This window comes from Bombina bombina, chromosome 4, assembly GCF_027579735.1.
Source record: "Bombina bombina isolate aBomBom1 chromosome 4, aBomBom1.pri, whole genome shotgun sequence".
Taxonomy (NCBI): Eukaryota; Metazoa; Chordata; class Amphibia; order Anura; family Bombinatoridae; genus Bombina; species Bombina bombina.
In genome coordinates this window covers 34,888,388-34,906,099 of record NC_069502.1, presented here as the reverse complement: position 1 = coordinate 34,906,099, position 17,712 = coordinate 34,888,388, and the positions used below count along the sequence as shown (strand labels likewise).

The window sequence follows — 17,712 nt, the reverse complement described above, 5'->3', positions numbered from 1 at the left end:
AGCAGGAGAAGGCTTCGGTGATTCTGATAGCGCCTGCGTGGCCACGCAGGACTTGGTATGCAGACCTAGTGGACATGTCATCTGTCCCACCATGGACACTGCCAATGAGGCAGGATCTTCTAATACAGGGTCCGTTCAAGCATCCAAACCTAGTTTCTCTACGTCTGACTGCTTGGAGATTGAACGCTTAGTTCTATCAAAGCGTGGGTTCTCTGAGTCAGTTATAGATACTCTGATTCAGGCTAGAAAGCCTGTTACCAGGAAAATCTACCACAAGATATGGCGGAAATATCTTTGTTGGTGCGAATCCAAGGGTTACTCATGGAGTAAAATTAGGATTCCCAGGATATTGTCCTTTCTCCAAGAAGGATTGGAGAAAGGATTGTCAGCTAGTTCCTTAAAAGGACAGATATCTGCTTTGTCTATCCTGTTACACAAGCGTCTGGCAGAGGTACCAGACGTTCAAGCGTTTGCTCAGGCTTTAGTCAGTATCAAGCCTGTCTATAAACCTGTGGCTCCGCCATGGAGTTTGAATCTAGTTCTTTCAGTTCTTCAAGGGGTTCCGTTTGAACCTTTACATTCCATAGACATTAAGTTGTTATCTTGGAAAGTTTTGTTTTTGGTAGCTATCTCTTCTGCTCGAAGAGTTTCAGAATTATCTGCCTTACAGTGTGATTCACCTTACCTGGTGTTCCACGCAAATAAGGTAGTTTTGCGTACCAAGCCTGGTTTTCTTCCTAAAGTTGTTGCTAACAAGAATATTAACCAGGAAATAGTTGTTCCTTCTCTGTGTCCTAATCCATCTTCGAAGAAGGAATGTCTTTTACACAATCTTGATGTAGTTCGTGCTTTAAAGTTCTATTTACAAGCAACTAAGGATTTCAGACAAACATCTTCCTTGTTTGTTATCTATTCTGGTAAGAGGAGAGGTCAGAAAGCGACTGCTACCTCTCTTTCCTTTTGGCTGAAAAGCATCATCCGTTTGGCCTATGAGACTGCTGGCCAGCAGCCTCCTGAAAGAATTACTGCTCATTCTACCAGAGCAGTGGCTTCCACATGGGCTTTCAAAAATGAGGCTTCTGTTGAACAGATTTGTAAGGCAGCGACTTGGTCTTCACTGCATACTTTTGCCAAATTTTACAAATTCGATACTTTTGCTTCTTCAGAGGCTATTTTTGGGAGAAAGGTTTTGCAAGCAGTGGTGCCTTCCGTTTAAGGTACCTGTCTTGTTCCCTCCCTTCATCCGTGTCCTAAAGCTTTGGTATTGGTATCCCACAAGTAAAGGATGAATCCGTGGACTGGATACACCTTGCAAGAGAAAACAGAATTTATGCTTACCTGATAAATTACTTTCTCTTGCGGTGTATCCAGTCCACGGCCCGCCCTGGCATTTAAGTCAGGTTAAAATTTTTTGTTTAAACTACAGTCACCACTGCACCCTATGGTTTCTCCTTTTTCTTCCTAACCTTTGGTCGAATGACTGGGGGGTGGAGCTAGAGGGGGAGCTATATGGACAGCTCTGCTGTGTGCTCTCTTTGCCACTTCCTGTAGGGAATGAGAATATCCCATAAGTAAAGGATGAATCCGTGGGCTGTATACACCGCAAGAGAAAGTAATTTATCAGGTAAGCATAAATTCTGTTTTTATTCTGGAGGCTATAATATATGTAAATTACTGTAATCACATTTTTTGTATCAAAATGTATTTTGTGAAATTGCTGTGAACAGTTTCTGTGGCTGTAGAACAGTTTATATTAGTTTGTTTATTTCATCTCCCCCACTATCTGTGTGATAGATTTTTCTTTGAGTGTGGAGAACATAACTTCTTGAAGAATTTATTTTGTACTCCGATACTACTGATCTCATTTACGTGATATTTTTGTATTATTGGGTCTGCTTTGAATATTTTAAACATGTGAAATTGCATTTGAGGTAACTGGAATTTTATATTCTGTCTCTCTTCACAGATGCAGAGCTGCCCATTTAAGATGTGATCAGGGTCTTATTTTAAGCCTTTTACTTTGATGGACCCCTCTGTGCCTGAGGATTACAAGCAGGTTGCTGGTGCTGCCATGGTTCTGGGAGCAGAAGAGACAGTCATGCAGCCTCTCGCTGGTCTGGCCAAGGTTAGAGTTTTGCTTCCTGGTGGGATAAAGCCGGAGGAGTTAGTAGCATTTGGACGGTTCCCTAACACTCGGGATCCTCAACCCATGGAGTGTCCTGTGAAAGATGCAGCCGAGCCAGGTGACTGTCGCAGAAGGTTGTCCATGTTGTCCTTGTGTGACCCTCAGGAGAGTGCGGTGAATGACTCCTCTGTGCATTCTGATCAGCGTAAGTCCTCTGGCCATACCATGCTTTCTGTGTTATTAAGCTGGGGTATTGCAGCATTTTTATGGGCCTTTCAGGGGACTGAACATTTGTGCATAGCTAGTGGTACAGTCTTTTTGGGTGTGCTATAAAGTATAGCTTTGTATGATATTGGGATCAGCATTCTGTAAATATGGGGATGCTGTGAGGAGATCTATTGCATTATTAGAGGGGATGGCCTGCACGCAGAAAGTGATACCTTGTGGGCATTGCTTGTTGGTCTTAAATAGCTGTTTAGAAGCCATTAAGTTACATTTAGAATATTGTTATAAAATAGAAGAAAAAGATTAAAGAAGAATCCCTTGCTCCTTAGATGAGATAAAGGTCACCAGGAAGTACCGTTTTTTTTTATCAGCTGGTGAATGTGTAGCAGGTAGCACAAATGACGCCATTCTGTGTTTAGATAGCCAGCAGTGTTTTATGCTGTATATTCTTGTAGCCATTACTAGGTGCTGCTGCTGCCTATGGCCCTATTCGGTATTTGTTACATAAATAAGTATTTCTTTCATGTAATTGGCAAGAGTCCATGAGCTAGTGACATATGGGATATACAATCCTACCAGGAGGGGCAAAGTTTCCCAAACCTCAAAATGCCTATAAATACACCCCTCACCACACCCACAATTCAGTTTTACAAACTTTGCCTCCTATGGAGGTGGTGAAGTAAGTTTGTGCTAAGATTTCTACGTTGATATGCGCTTCTCAGCATTGTTGAAGCCCGATTCCTCTCATAGTACAGCGAATGTCAGAGGGACGTGAAGGGAGTATCACTTATTGAATACGATGATTTCCCTAACGGGGGTCTATTTCATGGGTTCTCTGTTATTGGTCGTAGAGATTCATCTCCTACCTCCCTTTTCAGATCGACGATATACTCTCAAATTACCATTACCTCTACTGATAACTGTTTCTGTACTGGTTTGGCTATCTGCTATATGTGGATGGGTGTCTTTTGGTAAGTATGTTTTTTATTACTTAAGGCACCCCAGCTATGGTTTGGCACTTTATGCATTTATATAAAGTTCTAAATATATGTATTGTACTTATATTTGCCATGAGTCAGGTTCATGTATTTCCTTCTGCAGACTGTCAGTTTCATATTTGGGGAATATAAACATCTTTTAAAAATGAAATTTATTTCTTACCTGGGGTTTAGTCTTTTTTTCAATTGACTACTTCTTACAAATTGCGGGCGGTATTAGGCCCGCGGGTGCGACAAATGCTAAACTTTATTGCGTCATTTTTTGGCGCGAAAAGGTAAGTCTATGACACAAGTTCGTCATTTCCGGAATCATACTTGACACCGAGACCTTTCACACGGTTGCGTCATTAGTGACGCAAGTGTGTCATTTCCGGGTTTTTTTTGGCGCCAAAAAATGACACACAACGTAACTAAACTTTTTCATTATTTCAATACCCCATTTATGTTTGCCTCTTGATTTTTTCTCTATCAGAGGGCTATGCTATTTGCATTTTCTTTCATGTAATTAGCAAGAGTCCATGAGCTAGTGACGTATGGGATATACATTCCTACCAGGAGGGGCAAAGTTTCCCAAACCTCAAAATGCCTATAAATACACCCCTCACCACACCCACAATTCAGTTTTACAAACTTTGCCTTCTATGGAGGTGGTGAAGTAAGTTTGTGCTAGATTCTACGTTGATATGCGCTCCGCAGCAGGTTGGAGCCCGGTTTTCCTCTCAGCGTGCAGTGAATGTCAGAGGGATGTGAAGAGAGTATTGCCTATTTGAATTCAATGATCTCCTTCTACGGGGTCTATTTCATAGGTTCTCTGTTATCGGTCGTAGAGATTCATCTCTTACCTCCCTTTTCAGATCGACGATATACTCTTATATATATACCATTACCTCTACTGATTTTCGTTTCAGTACTGGTTTGGCTTTCTACAACATGTAGATGAGTGTCCTGGGGTAAGTAAGCCTTATTTTCTGTGACACTCTAAGCTATGGTGGGCACTTTTTTATAAAGTTCTAAATATATGTATTCAAACATTTATTTGCCTTGACTCAGGATGTTCAACTTTCCTTATTTCAGACAGTCAGTTTCATATTTGGGATAATGCATATGAATAAATCAATTTTTTCTTACCTTAAAATTTGACTTTTTCCCTGTGGGCTGTTAGGCTCGCGGGGGCTGAAAATGCTTCATTTTATTGCGTCATTCTTGGCGCGGACTTTTTTGGCGCAAAAATTCTGTTTCCGGCGTCATACGTGTCGTCTGAAGTTGCGTCATTTTTGACGTTCTTTTGCGCCAAAGGTGTCGGCGTTCCGGATGTGGCGTCATTTTTGGCGCCAAAAGCATTTAGGCGCCAAATAATGTGGGCGTCTTTTTTGGCGCTAAAAAAAAATATGGGCGTCACTATTGTCTCCACATTATTTAAGTCTCATTATTTATTGCTTCTGGTTGCTAGAAGCTTGTTCACTGGCATTTTTTCCCATTCCTAAAACTGTCATTTAAGGAATTTGATCAATTTTGCTTTATATGTTGTTTTCTCTATTACATATTGCAAGATGTCCCACGTTGAAACTGAGTCAGAAGATACTTCTGGAAAATCGCTGCCTGGTGCTGGAGCTACCAAAGCTAAGTGTATCTGCTGTAAACTTATGGTATCTGTTCCTCCAGCTGTTGTTTGTACTGATTGTCATGACAAACTTGTTAATGCAGATAATATTTCCTTTAGTACTGTTACATTACCTGTTGCTGTTCTGTCAACATCTAATACTCAGAGTGTTCCTGATAACATAAGAGATTTTGTTTCTAAATCCATTAAGAAGGCTATGTCTGTTTTTCCTCCTTCTAGTAAACGTAAAAAGTCTTTTAAAACTTCTCATTTTTCAGATGAATTTTTAAATGAACATCATCTTTCTGATTCTGATAATGATTCCTCTGGTTCAGAGGATTCTGTCTCAGAGGTTGATGCTGATAAATCTTCATTTCTTTCATGTAATTAGCAAGAGTCCATGAGCTAGTGACGTATGGGATATACATTCCTACCAGGAGGGGCAAAGTTTCCCAAACCTCAAAATGCCTATAAATACACCCCTCACCACACCCACAAATCAGTTTTACAAACTTTGCCTCCTATGGAGGTGGTGAAGTAAGTTTGTGCTAGATTCTACGTTGATATGCGCTCCGTAGCAAGTTGGAGCCCGGTTTTCCTCTCAGCGTGCAGTGAATGTCAGAGGGATGTTATGAGAGTATTGCCTATTTGAATTCAATGATCTCCTTCTACGGGGTCTATTTCATAGGTTCTCTGTTATCGGTCGTAGAGATTCATCTCTTACCTCCCTTTTCAGATCGACGATATACTCTTATATATATATACCATTACCTCTGCTGATTTTCGTTTCAGTACTGGTTTGGCTTTCTACAACATGTAGATGAGTGTCCTGGGGTAAGTAAGTCTTATTTTCTGTGACACTCTAAAGCTATGGTTGGGCACTTTTTTTATAAAGTTCTAAATATATGTATTCAAACATTTATTTGCCTTGACTCAGGATGTTCAACATTTCCTTATTTCAGACAGTCAGTTTCATATTTGGGATAATGCATTTGAATATATCAATTTTTATTTTACCTTAAAATTTGACTTTTCCCTGTGGGCTGTTAGGCTCGCGGGGGCTGAAAATGCTTCATTTTATTGCGTCATTCTTGGCGTGGACTTTCTTGGCGCGAAATTTTTTTTCTGTTTCCAGCGTCATACGTGTCGCCGGAAGTTGCGTCATTTTTTTGACGTTTTTCGCGCCAAAAATGTCGGCGTTCTGGATGTGGCGTCATTTTTGGCGCCAATAGCATTTAGGCGCCAAATAATGTGGGCGTCATTTTTTTGTCTCCACTTTATTTAAGTCTCGTTATTTATTGCTTCTGGTTGCTAGAAGCTTGTTCACTGGCATTTTTTCCCATTCCTGAAACTGTCATTTAAGGAATTTGATCAATTTTGCTTTATATGTTGTTTTTTCTATTACATATTGCAAGATGTCCCACGTTGCATCTGAGTCAGAAGATACTTCTGGAAAATCGCTGCCGGGTGCTGGAACTACCAAAGCTAAGTGTATCTGCTGTAAACTTTTGGTAGTTGTTCCTCCAGCTGTTGTTTGTATTAAATGTCATGACAAACTTGTTAATGCAGAAAATATTTCCTTTAGTAAAGTACCATTACCTGTTGCAGTTCCATCAACATCTAATGTTCAGAATGTTCCTGATAACATAAGAGATTTTGTTTCTGAATCCATTAAGAAGGCTATGTCTGTTATTCCTCCTTCTGGTAAACATAAAAAGTCTTTTAAAACTTCTCTTTATCCAGATGAATTTTTAAATGAACATCATCATTCTGATTCTGATGATTCTTCTGGTTCAGAGGATTCTGTCTCAGAGGTTGATGCTGATAAATCGTCATATTTATTTAAAATGGAATTTATCCGTTCTTTACTTAAAGAAGTCCTAATTGCATTAGAAATTGAGGATTCTGGTCCTCTTGATACTAAATCTAAACGTTTAGACAAGGTCTTTAAATCTCCTGTAGTCATTCCAGAAGTTTTTCCTGTTCCTGGTGCTATTTCTGAAGTAATTTCCAGGGAATGGAATAATTTGGGTAATTCATTTACTCCTTCTAAACGTTTTAAGCAATTATATCCTGTGCCGTCTGACAGATTAGAGTTTTGGGACAAAATCCCTAAAGTTGATGGGGCTATCTCTACCCTTGCTAAACGTACTACTATTCCTACGGCAGATGGTACTTCCTTTAAGGATCCTTTAGATAGGAAAATTGAATCTTTTCTAAGAAAAGCTTATTTGTGTTCAGGTAATCTTCTTAGACCTGCTATATCTTTGGCGGATGTTGCTGCAGCTTCAACTTTTTGGTTGGAAACTTTAGCACAACAAGTAACAGATCATGATTCTCATAGCATTATTATTCTTCTTCAACATGCTAATAATTTTATCTGTGATGCCATTTTTGATATTATTAGAGTTGATGTCAGGTTTATGTCTCTAGCTATTTTAGCTAGAAGAGCTTTATGGCTTAAAACTTGGAATGCTGATATGTCTTCTAAATCGACTCTACTTTCCCTTTCTTTCCAGGGTAATAAATTATTTGGTTCTCAGTTGGATTCTATTATCTCAACTGTTACTGGTGGGAAAGGAACTTTTTTACCACAGGATAAAAAATCTAAGGGTAAAAACAGGTCTAATAATAGTTTTCGTTCCTTTCGTTTCAACAAAGAACAAAAGCCTGATCCTTCATCCTCAGGTCAGTTTCAGTTTGGAAACCATCTCCAGTCTGGAATAAATCCAAGCCTTCTAGAAAAGCAAAGCCAGCTTCTAAGTCCACATGAAGGTGTGGCCCTCATTCCAGCTCAGCTGGTAGGGGGCAGATTAAGTTTTTTCAAAGAAATTTGGTTCAATTCCGTTCACAATCTTTGGATTCAGAACATTGTTTCAGAAGGGTACAGAATTGGTTTCAAGATAAGACCTCCTGCAAAGAGATTTTTTCTTTCCCGTGTCCCAGTAAACCCAGCGAAAGCTCAAGCATTTCTGAAATGTGTTTCAGATCTAGAGTTGGCTGGAGTAATTATGCCAGTTCCAGTTCTGGAACAGGGGCTGGGGTTTTATTCGAATCTCTTCATTGTACCAAAGAAGGAGAATTCCTTCAGACCAGTTCTGGATCTAAAAATATTGAATCGTTATGTAAGGATACCAACATTCAAAATGGTAACTGTAAGGACTATCCTGCCTTTTGTTCAGCAAGGGCATTATATGTCTACAATAGATTTACAGGATGCATATCTGCATATTCTGATTCATCCAGCTCACTATCAGTTTCTGAGATTCTCGTTCCTGGACAAGCATTACCAGTTTGTGGCTCTGCCGTTTGGCCTAGCAACAGCTCCAAGAATTTTTACAAAGGTTCTCGGTGCCCTTCTGTCTGTAATCAGAGAACAGGGTATTGTGGTATTTCCTTATTTGGACGATATCTTGGTACTTGCTCAGTCTTCTCATTTAGCAGAATCTCATACGAATCGACTTGTGTTGTTTCTTCAAGATCATGGTTGGAGGATCAATTTACCGAAAAGTTCATTGATTCCTCAGACAAGGGTAACCTTTTTGGGTTTCCAGATAGATTCAGTGTCCATGACTCTGTCTTTGACAGACAAGAGACGTCTAAAATTGATTTCAGCTTGTCGAAACCTTCAGTCACAATCATTCCCTTCGGTAGCCTTATGCATGGAAATTCTAGGTCTTATGACTGCTGCATCGGACGCGATCCCCTTTGCTCGTTTTCACATGTGACCTCTTCAGCTCTGTATGCTGAACCAATGGTGCAGGGATTACACAAAGATATCTCAATTAATATCTTTAAAACCGATTGTACGACACTCTCTGACGTGGTGGACAGATCACCATCGTTTAGTTCAGGGGGCTTCTTTTGTTCTTCCGACCTGGACTGTAATTTCAACAGATTTAAGTCTGACAGGTTGGGGAGCTGTGTGGGGGTCTCTGACGGCACAAGGGGTTTGGGAATCTCAGGAGGTGAGATTGCCGATCAATATTTTGGAACTCCGTGCAATTTTCAGAGCTCTTCATTCTTGGCCTCTTCTGAAGAGAGAATCGTTCATTTGTTTTCAGACAGACAATGTCAAAACTATGGCATACATCAATCATCAAGGAGGGACTCACAGTCCTCTGGCTATGGAAGAAGTATCTCAAATTCTGGTTTGGGCGGAATCCAGCTCCTTTCTAATCTCTGCGGTTCATATCCCAGGTATAGACAATTGGGAAGTGGATTATCTCAGTCGCCAAACGTTGCATCCGGGCGAATGGTCTCTTCACCCAGAGGTATTTCTTCAGATTGTTCAAATGTGGGGACTTCCAGAAATAGATCTGATGGCCTCTCATCTAAACAAGAAACTTCCCAGGTATCTGTCCAGATCCAGGGATCCTCAAGCGGAAGCAGTGAATGCATTGTCACTTCCTTGGAAGTATCATCCTGCCTATATCTTTCCGCCTCTAGTTCTTCTTCCAAGGGTAATCTCCAAGATTCTGAAGGAATGCTCGTTTGTTCTGCTGGTAGCTCCAGCATGGCCTCACAGGTTTTGGTATGCGGATCTTGTCCGGATGGCCAGTTGCCAACCGTGGACTCTTCCGTTAAGACCAGACCTTCTGTCGCAAGGTCCTTTTTTTCCATCAGGATCTCAAATCCTTAAATTTAAAGGTATGGAGATTGAACGCTTGATTCTTAGTCAAAGAGGTTTCTCTGACTCTGTGATTTAATACTATGTTACAGGCTCGTAAATCTGTATCTAGGGAGATTTATTATAGAGTCTGGAAGACTTACATTTCTTGGTGTCTTTCTCATCACTTTTCCTGGCATTCTTTTAGAATTCCGAGAATTTTGCAGTTTCTTCAGGATGGTTTGGATAAGGTTTGTCTGCAAGTTCCTTGAAAGGACAAATCTCGGCTCTTTCTGTTCTTTTTCACAGAAAGATTGCTAATCTTCCTGATATTCATTGTTTTGTACAAGCTTTGGTTCGTATAAAACCTGTCATTAAATCAATTTCTCCTCCTTGGAGTTTGAATTTGGTTCTGGGGGCTCTTCAAGCTCCTCCGTTTGAACCTATGCATTCATTGGACATTAAATTACTTTCTTGGAAAGTTTTGTTCCTTTTGGCCATCTCTTCTGCCAGAAGAGTTTCTGAATTATCTGCTCTTTCTTGTGAGTCTCCTTTTCTGATTTTTCACCAGGATAAGGCGGTGTTGCGAACTTCTTTTAAATTTTTACCTAAGGTTGTGAATTCTAACAACATTAGTAGAGAAATTGTGGTTCCTTCATTATGTCCTAATCCTAAGAATTCTAAGGAGAAATCATTGTATTCTTTGGATGTAGTTAGAGCTTTGAAATATTATGTTGAAGCTACTAAGAATTTCCGAAAGACTTCTAGTCTATTTGTTATCTTTTCCGGTTCTAGGAAAGGTCAGAAGGCCTCTGCCATTTCTTTGGCATCTTGGTTGAAATCTTTAATTCATCATGCTTATGTCGAGTCGGGTAAAACTCCGCCTCAAAGGATTACAGCTCATTCTACTAGGTCAGTTTCTACTTCCTGGGCGTTTAGGAATGATGCTTCGGTTGATCAGATTTGCAAAGCAGCAACTTGGTCTTCTTTGCATATTTTTACTAAATTCTACCATTTTGATGTGTTTTCTTCTTCTGAAGCTGTCTTTGGTAGAAAAGTACTTCAGGCAGCTGTTTCAGTTTGAATCTTCTGCTTATATTTTCAGTTTTTTTCTTTATTTTTGGGTGTGGATTTTTTTCAGCGGAATTGGCTGTCTTTATTTTATCCCTCCCTCTCTAGTGACTCTTGCGTGGAAGATCCACATCTTGGGTAGTCATTATCCCATACGTCACTAGCTCATGGACTCTTGCTAATTACATGAAAGAAAACATAATTTATGTAAGAACTTACCTGATAAATTCATTTCTTTCATATTAGCAAGAGACCATGAGGCCCACCCTTTTTTGTGGTGGTTATGATTTTTTTGTATAAAGCACAATTATTCCAATTCCTTATTTTTATGCTTCGCACTTTTTTCTTATCACCCCACTTCTTGGCTATTCGTTAAACTGATTTGTGGGTGTGGTGAGGGGTGTATTTATAGGCATTTTGAGGTTTGGGAAAGTTTGCCCCTCCTGGTAGGAATGTATATCCCATACGTCACTAGCTCATGGACTCTTGCTAATATGAAAGAAATGAATTTATCAGGTAAGTTCTTACATAAATTATGTTTTTTCCCATTCCTGAAACTGTCATATAAGGAAATAGATAATTTTGCTTTATATGTTGTTTTTTTCTCTTACATTTTGCAAGATGTCTCACTTTGACCCTGCCTCAGAAGCTTCTGCTGGAACATTGCTGCTTGACATCGGTTCTACAAAAGCTATGTGCATTTGTTGTAAAGTTGTAGAAATTATGTCGCCGAATGTCATTTGTAATAGTTGTTTTGATAAACTTTTACATTCAGATAATGTGTCCATCAGTAATAGTACATTGCCAGTTGCAGTTTCTTCAACTTCTAATGTGCATAATATACCTGTAAATTTTTAAAGAATTTGTTTCTGATTCTATTCTGAAGGCTTTGTCTGCATTTCCACCTTCAAATAAATGTAATAGGTCTTTTAAAACTTCTCATTTAGATGATGAAATTTCAAATGACCAACAATATGATAATTTATCCTTTTCTGATGAGGATCTATCTGATTCAGAAGATCCTCCTCAGACATTGACACTGACAAATCTACTTATTTATTTGAAATTGAGTATATGCGTTCTTTATTAAGAAGTGTTAATTACTTTGGATATTGAGGTAACCAGTCCTCTTGACGTTCAGTCTAATAAACGTTTAAATGCTGTTTTTAAACCTCCTGTTTGTTCTCCAGGAGTTTTTTTTCCTATTTCTGACATGATTCTAAGGAATGGAATAAGCCAGGTACTTCTTTTATTCCTTTTTTAAGGTTTAAAATATTGTATCCTTTGCCAGCAAAATTTATAGAGTTTTGGGAAAAGATCCCCAAAATTGATGGGGCTATTTCTACTCTTGCTAAACGTACTACTATTCCTATGGTAGATAGTACTTCCTTTAAGGTTCCTTTAGATAGAAAGCTTGAATCTTATCTAAGGAAGGCCTATTTATATTCAGGTCATCTTCTCAGACCTGCAATTTCTTTGGCTGATGTTGCGGCTGCATCAACTTTCTGGTTGGAGAATTTAGCGCAACAAGAATTGGATTCTGACGTATCTAGCATTATTTGCTTACTGCAACATGCTAATCATTTTATTTGTGATGTTAGATCCATGTCTTTAGCTATATTAGCTAGAAGAGCTTTGTGGCTTAAATCTTGGAATGCTGATATGACATCTAAATCTAGATTACTATCTCTTTCTTTCCAAGGTAATAATTTATTTCGTTCTCAGTTGGATTCTATTATTTCAACTGTTACTGGGGGAAAAGGAGTTTTTCTGCCTCAGGATAAAAAAACCTAAGGGTAAATCTAAGGCTTCTAACCGTTTTTGTTCCTTTTGTCAGAATAGGGAATGAAAACTCTTTCCTCCCCCCAAGGAATCTGCCTCCAATTGGAAATCTTCCTCAAATTGGAAAAAATCCAAGCCTTTTAGGAAACCAAAGTCAGCCCCTAAGTCCGCATTAAGGTGCGGCCCTCATTCCAGCTCAGCTGGTAGGGGGCAGATTAAGGTTTTTTCAAGGATATTTGGATAAAATCTGTTCAAAATCAATGGATTCAGAGCATTGTCTCTCAAGGGTATCGAATAGGATTCAGAGCAAGACCTCCTGTGAGAAGATTTTTTCTCTCACGTATCCCAGTAAAATCCAGTAAAAGCTCAGGCTTTCCTGAAGTGTGTTTCAGACCTGGAGTCTTCAAGGGTAATCATGCCAGTTCCTCTTCTGGAACAAGGTTTGGGGTTTTATTCAAATCTATTCATTGTCCCAAAGAAGGAAAATTTATTCAGACTAGTTCTGGATCTGAAAATTTTGAATCGTTATGTTAGAGTACCAATTTTCAAGATGGTGACTATAAGGACTATTCTGTCTTTTGTTCAGCGAGGACATTATATGTCTACAATAGACTTGCAGGATGCATACCTTCATATTCCGATTCATCCAGAACATTTTCAGTTTCTGAGATTCTCTTTTCTAGACAAGCATTACCAATTTGTTGCTCTTCCATTTGGCCTAGCAACCGCTCCAAGAATCTTTTCAAAGGTTCTGGGTGTCCTACTCTCTGCAATCAGAGAACAGGGTATTGCGGTGTTTCCTTATTTGGACGATATCTTGGTACTAGCTCAATCTTTACGTACTGCAGAATCTCACACGAATCAACTAGAATTGTTTCTTCGGAAACATGGTTGGAGGATCAATTTACCAAAAAGTTTCTTGATTCCTCAGACAAAGGTCACCTTTTTAGGCTTCCAGATAGATTCAGTGTCCATGACTCTGTCTCTAACAGACAAGAGACGTTTAAAATTGGTTGCAGCCTGCCGGCACCTTCAGTTTCAGTCATTCCCTTCAGTGGCTATGTGCATGGAAGTTTTAGGTCTCATGACTGCAGCATCGGACGCGATCCCCTTTGCTCATTTTCACATGAGACCTCTTCAGCTTTGTATACTGAATCAATGGTGCAGGGATTATACAAAGATATCTCAATTTAATATCCTTAAATCCCAATGTACGACACTCTCTGACATGGTGGATAGATCACCATCATTTAGTTCAAGGGGCTTCTTTTATTTGGCCAACCTGGACTGTGATCACAACAGATGCAAGTTTTTCAGGTTGGGGAGCTGTTTGAGGATCTCTGACAGCACAAGGGGTTTGGAAATCTCAAGAGGCGAGATTTCCAATACATATTTTAGAACTCCGTGCAATTCTCAGAGCTCTTCAGTTTTGGCCTCTGTTAAAGAGAGAACTGTTCATTTGTTTTCAGACAGACATTATCACAACAGTGGCATATGTCAATCATCAGGGTGGGACTCACAGTCCCCAAGCTATGAAAGAAGTATCTCGAATACTTGTTTGGGCGGAATCCAGCTCCTGTCTAATCTCTGCGGTGCATATCCCAGGTGTAGGCAATTGGGAAGCGGATTATCTCAGCCGCTAGACTTTACATCCAGGGGAGTGGTTTCTCCATCCAGATATTTTTTTCTCAGATTGTTCAGATGTGGGGTCCTCCAGAGGTAGATCTCATGGCCTCTCATCTAAACAAGAAACTTCCCAGATACTTGTCCAGGTCCAGGGATGTTCAGGCGGAAGCAGTGGATGCGCTGACACTTCCTTGGTGTTATCATCCTGCTTATATCTTCCCGCCTTTAGTTCTCCTTCCATGAGTGTTTTCCAAAATTATCATGGAACAATCATTTGTGTTGCTGGTAGTGCCAGCATGGCCACACAGGGTTTGGTATGTGGATCTGGTTCAGATGTCCAGTTGCCCGCCTTGGCCACTTCCGTTACGGCCAGACCTACTATCTCAAGGTCCATTTTTCCATCAGGATCTCAAATCATTACATTTGAAGGTATGGAAATGAAATGCTTAGTACTAAGTCATAGAGGTTTCTCTGACTCAGTGATTGCTACTATGTTACAAGCTCGTAAATCAGTCTCTAGGAAGATTTATTATAGAGTTTGAAAGACTTACATTTCATGGTGTTCTTCTCATGAATTCTCCTGGCATTCTTTTAGAATTCCTAGAATTTTTACAGTTTTTTCAGGATGGTTTGGATAAGGGTTTGTCTGCAAGTTCCTTGAAAGGACAAATCTCCGCTCTTTTTGTTTTATTTCACAGAAAGATTGCTATACTTCCTGATATACACTGTTTTGTACAGGCTTTAGTTCGTATTAAGCCTGTCATTAAATCAATTTCTCCTCCTTGGAGTCTTAATTTTGTTCTGAAGGCTTTACAGGCTCCTCCATTTGAGCCTATGCATTCTTTGGACATTAAACTACTTTCTTGGAAAGTGTTGTTCCTTTTGGCTATCTCTTCTGCTAGAAGAGTTTCTGAGCTATCTGCTCTTTCTTGTGAATCTCCTTTTCTGACTTTTCATCAGGATAAGGCGGTTTTGCGGACTTCATTTGAATTTTTCCTTAAGGTTGTGAATTCTAACAACATTAGTAGAGAAATTGTTGTCCCTTCCTTGTGTCCTAATCCTAAGAATCCTTTGGAAAGATCCTTACATTCTTTGGATGTGGTGAGAGCTTTGAAATATTATGTTGAATCTACTTAAGATTTCAGGAAGACTTCTAGTCTATTTGTTATATTTTCTGGTCCTAGGAAAGGTCAGAAGGCCTCTCCTATTTCATTGGCCTCTTGGTTAAAGCTTTTGATTCTTAAAGCTTATTTGGAGTCTGGTCAAGCCCCGCCTCAGAGAATTATAGCTCATTCTACTAGTTCAGTCTCCACTTCGTGGGCTTTTAAGAATGAAGCTTCAGTTGATTAGATTTGCAAAGCAGCGACTTGGTCCTCTTTGCATACATTTACTAAATTCTACCATTTTGATGTATTTGCTTCTTCGGAAGCAGTTTTTGGTAGAAAAGTTCTTCAGGCAGCTGTTTCAGTTTGATTCTTCTGCTTTTGATTTAAGTTTTTTTCTTTCAAAAATGAAAATAAACTTATTTTTTGGGGTTGTGGATTAATTTTTTCAGCGGTATATGGCTGTTTTTATTTTATTCCCTCCCTCTCTAGTGACTCTTAAGTGGAAGACTCCACATCTTGGGTATTGATATCCCATATGTCACTAGCTCATGGACTCTTGCCAATTACATGAAAGAAAACATAATTTATGTAAGAACTTACCTGATAAATTAATTTCTTTCATATTGGCAAGAGTCCATGAGGCCCACCCTTTTTATGGTGGTTATGATTTTTTTTATAAAGCACAATTATTTCCAAATTTCCTTTGTTGATGCTTTCTACTCCTTTCTTTATCACCCCACTGCTTGGCTATTCGTTAAACTGAATTTTGGGTGTGGTGAGGGGTGTATTTATAGGCATTTTGAGGTTTGGGAAACTTTGCCCCTCCTGGTAGGATTGTATATCCCATATGTCACTAGCTCATGGACTCTTGCCAATATGAAAGAAATGAATTTATCAGGTAAGTTCTTACATAAATTATGTTTTGCCTATTCATAACACTATAATTGTTTTACGGACATGAGGGGAGGGAATATTGTATATGTAGAAAGCTACAGTGCGTCTAATAAACTGAAAAAACTTCTGTCTCTCGGATTTAAACATTGATTTATTTTAAGTGTACAAAGCATGTTGTAGGTGGACCAGCTTAGTAAACAGGATCAGGCAATTTCCCAATCTTTTTTCCTTTTTTTCCTGCAGATGGTGAATATGAAGATTCAAGCTGTGGTTCTATAGTTAATAAAAGAGTTGCCGACACCTCCCTAGAGACACCGCGTCTCAAAAGGAGACGAGGGCGACAACCTAAACTAAGTTCAAGCTCTTCTCCATCCCCTGCTACTCCTGTGCCTGTCCCAGTGCCACCTTGTCTGCCTACATCTCTGAAAACCAGTCCTGCGTCTGTATTAACCCCATCCACAAAGGTGGCAAAAAGACAAGGACGCAAGTCAAGGGCGGAACCTCCATCACCATCTGCTTCTGTGCCTGGTCTGCTTCACCCTGGTCTGTCTGCGGCTCTGGCGAGTAGGCCTTGTGCTACTTCTCTACTAACACCACCTGTAAATGTTGCAAAAAAACGAGGACGCAGGTCCAAGTCTGAACTATTATCACCTGCTACTCCAGTGTCTGTTGTGCTGACGCCTTGTCTGTCTCCTTCTCAGGAGAACAGTGCTTCTACTCAGTTAACCTTACCTATAAAGCTGCCAAAGAAGCGACAGCGCAAGTCTAATACTGAGTTTTCGTCCGTTGTTACACCCGTGTCTGTTGAACTGACACAATTTCTACCTGCTTCTATGGACAAAAGTAGCCCTACTGCCTCTCCACGAACTCCCTCTGTGAAGATACCAAAAAAACAAAGGGGCAAGTTTAAGGCTAAACTTCTGTCTCCAAATTTCCCACCATCCCCTACTACCCCTGCTTCTGTTCTTCTGCCATCATGTCCTCCTTCTCCAGTGAAAAGTCCTCAAGCCACTTCTCTTCTAACCCCGCCTGTGAGAAAGCGAGGTCGTAAGACCAAGGCTGAACTTCTCATCCTTCGTTTAGCAGAGGAAGCTCAGGAAAATCAGGCTCCAGTAAACACATTTGTCCTCAGAGAAGAAGACGAGTGCACAGAGACCACACCAGGTGGGCGCCCAAGGAGACGGGCAGCTAAAGTGTAAGTGCTTGTTTATATCGTTAATCTAATTCTCCTACTGAAATTTTTGTTAAAGGTTTTTTTTACTTGAATTGGTGTCCTTATCTACCACGATCTATTAGCTGCTTCTTACCCTTCATAGTTAGGGTATTTTTTTGTACCTAGGTGAAGCAATGTTTTACGTTATCCAAACAGAGCTGCACACTATGATATCTTTATATTCTCATTGTAAAGCCCAAATTAAACTTTCATGACTCAGAGCACTATTTTTAAACAACTTTCCAATTTACTTCCATTTACAAATTGTGCACAGTCTCTTTTTATATTTACCAGCTCCTACTGATAATGTGCAAGAATTGACAGAATATACGTATATGGATTTTTGATTGGCTGATGGCTGTCACATGATACAGGAGGAGTGGAAATAACAAAAAATTTGTCAGAAAAAAAATCTACTAATCATTTGAAGTTTAGACGGAGTGCAAATCTACTGTATTTACTG

The 17,712-nt window shown here is 39.7% G+C and overlaps 1 protein-coding gene across 1 annotated transcript in view; it reads left to right on the top strand.

The window, feature by feature from the left end:
* Positions 1-1,974: 1,974 nt before the first annotated feature.
* Positions 1,975-17,712, top strand: part of GTF3C2 (general transcription factor IIIC subunit 2) — a 452,236-nt gene continuing 436,498 nt past the window's right edge. The window contains exons 1-2 of the mRNA XM_053710988.1: positions 1,975-2,330; positions 16,280-17,231. Of these exons, the coding sequence (XP_053566963.1) occupies positions 2,024-2,330; positions 16,280-17,231 (1,259 nt within the window). The 5' untranslated portion in view covers positions 1,975-2,023. The remainder of the gene's footprint in view (positions 2,331-16,279; positions 17,232-17,712) is intronic.